General features: G+C 63.7%; 1 protein-coding gene, 1 non-coding gene and 1 pseudogene across 2 annotated transcripts; all 3 read right to left on the bottom strand.

The window, feature by feature from the left end:
• Window positions 1–2,051: 2,051 nt before the first annotated feature.
• On the bottom strand, window positions 2,052–2,185 carry LOC124752563 (annotated as a pseudogene).
• Window positions 2,186–2,902: 717 nt separating this feature from the next.
• On the bottom strand, window positions 2,903–3,101 carry LOC124752547. Its single transcript, XR_007012158.1, has one exon. It is a non-coding gene; the product is annotated as a U2 spliceosomal RNA (small nuclear RNA).
• Window positions 3,102–5,950: 2,849 nt separating this feature from the next.
• LOC124752529 (basic proline-rich protein-like) lies at window positions 5,951–8,191 on the bottom strand. The gene is made up of 2 exons (XM_047248999.1): window positions 6,682–8,191; window positions 5,951–6,462 (listed from the first exon to the last, which is right to left on the bottom strand). Exons 1-2 carry the CDS (start codon window positions 8,189–8,191, stop codon window positions 5,951–5,953), a joined length of 2,022 nt encoding a protein of 673 aa, XP_047104955.1.
• Between the last annotated feature and the right edge of the window lie 250 nt (window positions 8,192–8,441).

Below are 8,441 nucleotides of genomic sequence, written 5' to 3'. Positions count from 1 at the left end.
TTCGGAGGGTACAGGGGGGCCTGTCAGGTCTGGTGTAGGACGGGAGCCTTGCGGCGGGAGGTTGGGACTGGGCCGGTTGTTACGGCGTCGGCGTCTCCTCTTCTTGCTGCCAGTTCTCGGAGACGCAGCTGCAGTCCCTCCGTTCACGTCGCGCCGCTCCGTCGTCTGCGTCGGTGGTGGTGCCGTGCTGCCATCTGGCGTGGGCCGCTCAGTGCTGCTCTCGGTCGCCGCGCTGGTGACAGGTGGCGCAGCGGTAGCAGCAGGGGCCGGTGTAGCTTGCGCCGGCCTGGCGCTCGGGTCGGGCGCACCGCGGCTGGTGTTCGCCGCGCCGCCAACAGATGGCCCGGCGGTCGCCAGCGGCCCGCCGCCGGCGCGAGAAACACGGGGTGTAGCTCGCGCCGGCTGACCGGACGCGCCGGCTCGCCCCGGACCGCTGTTACGCGGACTGGGTGCCCGACGATCGCTACCAGATGGCGCAGTGGTCGTAGGGGTGGCCGGTGTAGCCCGCGCCGGCCGGGCGTCTCGAGGTGTAGCTCGCGCCGGCCTGGCGCTCGGGCCCAGCGCACTGCGGCTGTTGTTCGCCGCGCCGCCAACAGATGGCCCAGCGGTCGCCCGCGCCCTGCCGCCGGCGCGAGATACACGAGGTGTAGCTCGCGCCGGCCGCCCAGGCGCGTTGGCTCGCGCCGGGCCGCTGTTACGCGGACTGGGCGGTATGATGCGCCGTCGGTCCGGGGGCGGTGGTCTGCGTCCTGCAGCACGGCGTCTGTCCCTCCTTGGGGTGACTACGTGCCACTCATGATCTGCAACAGGAGCTTTTGAGTTAATAGCACTCCCTGCCTGAGCGGAGACGGAGTGACGGGCGTCACTCGACGTAACCGCCGGCAGGGCAGAGGAAACGCGGCGCGTGTACGTCTGCGACCGCACAAGCACCACACCATCCGGTGCATCCGCCGGGCGCGCGGCCTTTGGTGCGTCAACCGGCGGCGCGGCTGCGCCGTGAATGACAACACCAACGGTCGCGGCGAGCGAGGCAGCCTGCCTGCCACTGCCCACCCGCACCGCAGAGCCACCTGTTGGCGGCGTAGCGAATGCGGGCGGCAGTCCCAGGCCAGTACCCACGCTCCCGACAGATGGCGGGCGGGAGGCGCCTGCGGCAGCCGCACGACGTGGCCAGCGTACGCCACTGGGCGCAGTGGCCGGCGCGGGCGGCGGCGAGCCGCGGCCCATGCCGGACACAGCGCCTCTGGCCGGAGCGACGCGTTCGGCGGCAGGCGTCGGCAGCGTGCTGCCTTCACCTCCCGAACTTGCGCTCGGCACTCGTGGCGACGCGGTTGACGTCGCGGAGCGTGTCGGCAGGGGGATGCCAGACCTCCTCGGCGTGCGCACACAGAGTACACACGACGCGGGGGTGGCAACCACCGCCGTCCTGGGCGTCGCAGACGCCTGCACACTCACACAGGGTGAGGGCAAGGCAGCCTGTGAGCCCACCACGCTGCTGCGGGTCAGGACCGCCGCGTATGTTAAACCTAAGTCCAGCCGGTCTGTCCTACTAGCTTCGGGGACCGGACTGGGCTGTGGCCATAGCCCCTCTCTATTATCTAAGGCTAGGCGGCCTATGGTACTAGCTTCCCGAGCCGCTTTCGCCTGTGGCTTGCGCCCAGCACTAACTAAGGACGAAGGGCCTGTCCTACTAGCTTCGGGGGCCCTCGCCTGTGACCTCCCGCCGGCTGACCTCTCTGGGTGCCCCAGAGAGCCAGACACGGCATCGTGTCCCATACTCACTCTCCCCCGACTGGCAGCGCCGGGGGTTGCGGAGTCTGCATTGCAGAGCCGCTGGTGTAGCCGCAGCGTCTTCAGCCGCGGGTCGCGTCGGCCGCAAAACTGACACTCGAAAACGGGAACCGTTTCCGGGTCGTGCAGCCTCCTGTAGTGGCGGAGAAGGGCCGAGTGGTCCTTGTACTCCCCAAAAGTTGGTCTCCCGGCAGCCTTGGTGACGAAGCAGATCCGGCAGCGGAAGACCTCCGCCGGCAGCGTCACCACAAGCTCCATCGTTCAGGTCGCGGACCTGAAACAGGAGAATAAGCGCGACCGCTTCCCGGTGCAGTAATCAGTCCATATGAGCTCACATTAAGCTGATAAGAACAGATACTACACTTTGATCTTAGCCAAAAGGCCGAGAAGCGATAAGGAAAAACCGCAGCCGAAGGGCCTAAATGCTTGCAGCGTGTGCGCTCCACATGTGGGAGTGACACACGGTGGTACGGGCCGATATGGCAACTGGCGACCGTCGAAAACACCGCAAAAGCAAGTGCTGGAGGAAAGACAATTCACGGGAGCACTCGTCACCAGCCCAGTACTACCCTCCATGTCGAACAGTAAACCGCGACTCCCATTTGAACGCCGCTAGCTGCCAGGGCAGTGGAGAAGCCGTGAGGCCGCCCCACAGCAGCGCCAGGCCGGCGCGAGCTACACCGGCGCGAGGCCGGCGCGAGCTACACCTAGCCGAGTGCTTACATCGTCCACTGCCTACTGCGTACGTGTGTACACACGTATTCTGCGTGCGTGCGGCGGCGACGACGACGTTCGCGAGGAGCTAAGGATATAACTCCAAAAAATGTAATTAAAATTATCTGTGGCCGGACCATATGTGACGCCAACGAGGCATCCGAAGGCACTCTTCTGTGGCCACATAAATTACCAGCCTAGTGTAATGCGGCTGCAAGAGCGGACCGGCTAACCGCAAAAAAAAAAAACATAAGATGATGTTAAATTAATTACAAGAAATCGTGGTGTGAAAGCAGCTAACTACTGGGCAAATCGACAACCACAACAAGTTTTGCTACCAGCGGAATATCTGATCACTGCAGAATATTAACCCATTTCAGGCTGTGTTTTAATTAATTTTAGGTGGGCCGATCCCGGCGGTACTGCAATGCCGGGCCAACCCGCGACAGAGGTGGAGCAAGCCCCTAGCACTCCGTCATGAGCCAAAAATGAGTTTAATATTCTGGTCCTGCGATGCAGGACGTATCAGATATTAAGCTGATAAGAACAGATTTTTATTTTCCGAGATAATTCTTAGTTACAGTTTTAAGAAGTATAATTTTAAGAAAGAATATTCATGACTCTATACAAATCGAGTTTTACAAATTTAATGAAAATTAAATTGAAATATATAGTAGACGGTTCTAACCGCACTTAAATAGTTGAATTTAATTCTAATTCGTGGGTTAAGCCCACTACTTAAATATTGGAAGACCGCGTTAGGCGCGGGTGCTTAAGTATATTACCTTAAGATTAATCCCGCGGTAGGCGCGGCCTTAGATATTTCAGACCGGGGGAGGTTTGGATCTAGTTTAGGAACTATTTTGTTTTATTTCATTCATCTCCATGCCCTGACAGCACACTGCACATGCACGGCTGCCAGCGGCTGGTGTGCCACGCACGCAGGCGGGTCACACACAGCCGGACTTCTCCCCTCTGTCCGCCTTGCGGCAGACGTCACCAGGGTGTCGTGGCAGGAGGGCGTTGCTTCCCACGCTGGCTGGAGACTGCCGGGCAGTAGGCACACGTTTGGCGCCGCCTAGCACCGCGCCAACCGAGGTGGAGGCCATATTCGGCGGACACCACGGAGGGAGGGGCACCAGGCAGCACCGCACGCACTGCTACTGACTCGGCGCTGCTGCAGTGCGGCGCGAAGATGGTTGTAGCGCCGCAGGTCCCGCGTCGTGGAGGAGAATCTCGACGCCGACGTCACGAAGGCACCGACCTCGAAGTTCTCCGACGACTGCAGTCTCGAGGGTCTCGCAGCCTGACGTCAGAGCATGCCACAGTCTAGGGGGACACATACTGGCGGTGGCCAGTAATGTGTTCCACGTAAATGTCGCGGGACCACTTGATGGTGTCAGACACCATCAGCCGCCGCATCAGTTGGCAGTAGCGGCTAGCGATGCCTAGGTGCCGAAGCACTGCATCGTTCTGGCGGTCCCACGCCCCCAGACTGCCAACAACCAGGGCGTCGACAGTGACGGAATAGCCGCGAGCGGCTAATCCGCGCGCAACGTCGGCGTACTTTATCTGCTTCAGTTGCCGAGCGTTGTCGAGCGCGATCCGCCTATTCTCGAAGGGGATCGTCACATCGACGATGGTCACAGTCTTCGCGGCCTCGTCAGTTATTACGAGGTCCGGACGCAGCCCACTGCTGTCCCCTATGACGGTTTGGTTGATCCTGATGTCAGGAACAGCAGCGTTTCCTCTTCTTGGCCGCCCAGCGACTGCTGTCGCGAGGCGGTTGAGGACCGCGTTGTGGCGATACTGCAGGGCTGCTGAGTGCACCATACACGCGTTGATCACGTGTGGGAGCGTCTCGTTGTTGTGGCCACAGCGTCGGCAGGCTTTGTTGTTGTTTGCCCGCCCATCAAAGCGGCGACAACCGTTCAGAGGCACGACTCCGAGCCTGGCGCGATGGATAAAGCGCCAGTCTGCGAAGCGGGTGTATTTGCCTCCGCTATGAAGTGGTTGGACGCTGTGGACTCCCTGGTACACTCGAACACCTTCCCCTGGTCAGGTTTCCTGAGTAGGAGGTTGCGCAGGCGCTGCCTCAGACACTCGCGGAGCGTCCGCGAGAGGAGACGTTTGGCGCCCCCTCCCACCCGGACATGCTCGACGCCAGTGTTGACGTTGCGTCCCACGCTGTCATCATCGTGTTGCGGTCCATCGCCGCCATCATCGAGGTGTCGTGTAGTCGCAGGCGCCGTCCCCTCCGTGGCCGGCTGCGTCACCCCTCCGATGCCGCCGTGTTCCGCGTCGCCAGCGATGGCGTCCCGGCCGCCGACCTCCACCTGCAACTCAGAGAGCAGCTCACTCCAGCGCCAGGTGACGCCACGCGGCGCTAGGCGCCTTGTGGCGTTCCTGACGCGCGTCCACAGTGACTGGATGTCACCACCGTCGCGTGCGAGGTCACCCTCAGTGCTGCCGCTAAGGTAGGTGGCCAAGTCGGAATGACTCGGCTCCCTCCCCAGTCGGCGGCGCGCGGCCGTAGATAGTGTGGCCCAGGCGATGTCTCGGACGGTGGCGTCGTCGCAGTGCAGCATGCGGAAGCCGTGGACGATCGTCGAGATGTCCGCAGCGTCCGCGAGCGGCGTCAGGCCGCATCCTCCCTCTCCCAGCGCGAGGTACAGCTGTTCAGTGGACGCACGCTGTGGGAGGAACAGCCAAGATTTGACAGCCGCTTTCACTGCCTTGTCGAGTGCAGATAGCGGCCCCTTGCGTACCGCTCCGCCCCGCATGACAAAGTCAAGCCTGGGGAGGAGGAAGACACGCACAGCGTCAATCTTCTGCCAGGGAGCCAGCAGGGAAGCGTCCAGGTGCTGCAAGTCGCGTCGAATTGCCGCGATCGCATCCGTTGGCGTCTGCGTGACTTTGTACCCGGTGGGGACGCCAAGATGGAGGTAGGCGTCACCCGCACCGAGCACGGCTGGTTCTCCCCCTTGCAGGGCGAATACCGAGCCTAGTGTCTGCCGACGGCGGATGTGAAGCGTGGCACACTTCGACGGCTTGAAGGTAAGCCCGGCCCACGTCGCCGCCTCACCCACAACATTGAGGAGCGTCTGCATCGCCTCTGAATCCCGCGCCAGAAGCACGATATCGTCCGCATACGCCAGTGCACTCACACTGACGCCGCTAAGCGGGATACCACACTCATTTCTGAGCGAGGTTGCGGCGCGAAGTACCGGCTCGAGCGCGAGGTTAAAGACGATGGGCGACAGTGGACAGCCCTGCTTGACGCCCGCCTGGATCTCTATCTCCTCCGTTAGTCCGTCAGATGTACGGACGCGGGTGGAGCAACCATCGTACATATCGGCAATTAGCTGGTGCAATTGCTCTGGTAGTCCCATCCTGCTCAGTACTCCAAGGAGGTGAGCGTGAGGCACTGAACCGAAAGCATTCGCTAGATCAAGCCAAGCAAAGCATGCTTGCCTCCCCTGCGCCTTGCATCATCAATTGCCGTCTGCACAATGAAGTTGTGCTCGTAGCAGCCTTCAAACGTGCGGAAGCCCTTCTGTTCTGGGGAGAGCAGGTTCAACCGCTCCGCCCAGAGGGAAGTGCGGTCCGCAACGATTGCAGCAAAGAGCTTAGAGATGGTAGAGCTCAATGCTAAAGGCCGCCAGTTTGTCACGTCCGAGACGTCCCCTTTCTTGTGGATGAGGACGGTAGTGGATATTTTCCACTGCACCGGAGTCTTCCGCTCATTCCAGCAGCGCGAGAAGATCTTAGCTAGCACGTGGCAGCCAGGATCCTCACGTCGCAAGTCCGAGTACGTGACTCCGTCTGCCCCAGGAGCAGTATTGCTCGCCTTCTGGAGCCGCTGTTGCACCTCTGAAGGTGTGATCGGCAGCAGGACGTCCTCGCTGACATCAGGAGGTGTGGTGGCGGCAAAGTCCGGGACAGCAGCTGGTGCATCTGTAACGGAAAAGTCGGATTTAGAATATATTACCTTAAAGTGCTCCGTGAGCACGTTGCCATCGATTTGGCAGTACGGCGACGTCTCGCCAAGGACGCGCTGCATCGCCTTACGCCGGTCCGCGCGGTACAGCTTCTGAATCTCAGACGCTGCATTCGCGTCGTACCGACGCTCGGCGGCCGCCGCGCGCCGTGCGCCACGTCCACCGCGCCGCCCACCGCGGCCGCGTGTAGGGGCAGGGGGAGGGGGATTGGCAGCAGCGTCGGCGCGGCCCTGGCCGCGGTGCGCTGCTGCTGGTGGCCCATCCTGTCGACCTCCGGCTGCCTGGCGTTGTGGCTTCGTCTCGGCGATCTCGGAGATGAAGTCCTCGACGACCGCGACGAATGCGTCCCACGGTTGGTTGTGGACGCTCTCCAGGGCCGCCAGCCAGCGCCGCTGCCTCTCCGTTAGCCGAGTGTCCGCCGGGGGAAGGGGGGGCGGAGCTGCCTCAGTTGCGCCCTGTTCGGAGGGTACAGGGGGGCCTGTCAGGTCTGGTGTAGGACGGGAGCCTTGCGGCGGGAGGTTGGGACTGGGCCGGTTGTTACGGCGTCGGCGTCTCCTCTTCTTGCTGCCAGTTCTCGGAGACGCAGCTGCAGTCCCTCCGTTCACGTCGCGCCGCTCCGTCGTCTGCGTCGGTGGTGGTGCCGTGCTGCCATCTGGCGTAGGCCGCTCAGTGCTGCTCTCGGTCGCCGCGCTGGTGACAGGTGGCGCAGCGGTAGCAGCAGGGGCCGGTGTAGCTTGCGCCGGCCTGGCGCTCGGGTCGGGCGCACCGCGGCTGGTGTTCGCCGCGCCGCCAACAGATGGCCCGGCGGTCGCCAGCGGCCCGCCGCCGGCGCGAGAAACACGGGGTGTAGCTCGCGCCGGCTGACCGGACGCGCCGGCTCGCCCCGGACCGCTGTTACGCGGACTGGGTGCCCGACGATCGCTACCAGATGGCGCAGTGGTCGTAGGGGTGGCCGGTGTAGCCCGCGCCGGCCGGGCGTCTCGAGGTGTAGCTCGCGCCGGCCTGGCGCTCGGGCCCAGCGCACTGCGGCTGTTGTTCGCCGCGCCGCCAACAGATGGCCCAGCGGTCGCCCGCGCCCTGCCGCCGGCGCGAGATACACGAGGTGTAGCTCGCGCCGGCCGCCCAGGCGCGTTGGCTCGCGCCGGGCCGCTGTTACGCGGACTGGGCGGTATGATGCGCCGTCGGTCCGGGGGCGGTGGTCTGCGTCCTGCAGCACGGCGTCTGTCCCTCCTTGGGGTGACTACGTGCCACTCATGATCTGCAACAGGAGCTTTTGAGTTAATAGCACTCCCTGCCTGAGCGGAGACGGAGTGACGGGCGTCACTCGACGTAACCGCCGGCAGGGCAGAGGAAACGCGGCGCGTGTACGTCTGCGACCGCACAAGCACCACACCATCCGGTGCATCCGCCGGGCGCGCGGCCTTTGGTGCGTCAACCGGCGGCGCGGCTGCGCCGTGAATGACAACACCAACGGTCGCGGCGAGCGAGGCAGCCTGCCTGCCACTGCCCACCCGCACCGCAGAGCCACCTGTTGGCGGCGTAGCGAATGCGGGCGGCAGTCCCAGGCCAGTACCCACGCTCCCGACAGATGGCGGGCGGGAGGCGCCTGCGGCAGCCGCACGACGTGGCCAGCGTACGCCACTGGGCGCAGTGGCCGGCGCGGGCGGCGGCGAGCCGCGGCCCATGCCGGACACAGCGCCTCTGGCCGGAGCGACGCGTTCGGCGGCAGGCGTCGGCAGCGTGCTGCCTTCACCTCCCGAACTTGCGCTCGGCACTCGTGGCGACGCGGTTGACGTCGCGGAGCGTGTCGGCAGGGGGATGCCAGACCTCCTCGGCGTGCGCACACAGAGTACACACGACGCGGGGGTGGCAACCACCGCCGTCCTGGGCGTCGCAGACGCCTGCACACTCACACAGGGTGAGGGCAAGGCAGCC

This window comes from Schistocerca piceifrons, unplaced genomic scaffold (assembly GCF_021461385.2).
Source record: "Schistocerca piceifrons isolate TAMUIC-IGC-003096 unplaced genomic scaffold, iqSchPice1.1 HiC_scaffold_476, whole genome shotgun sequence".
NCBI lineage: Eukaryota > Metazoa > Arthropoda > Insecta > Orthoptera > Acrididae > Schistocerca > Schistocerca piceifrons.
Note: the sequence above shows the minus strand (reverse complement) of the source record. Positions and strands in the feature narration are given on the sequence as shown.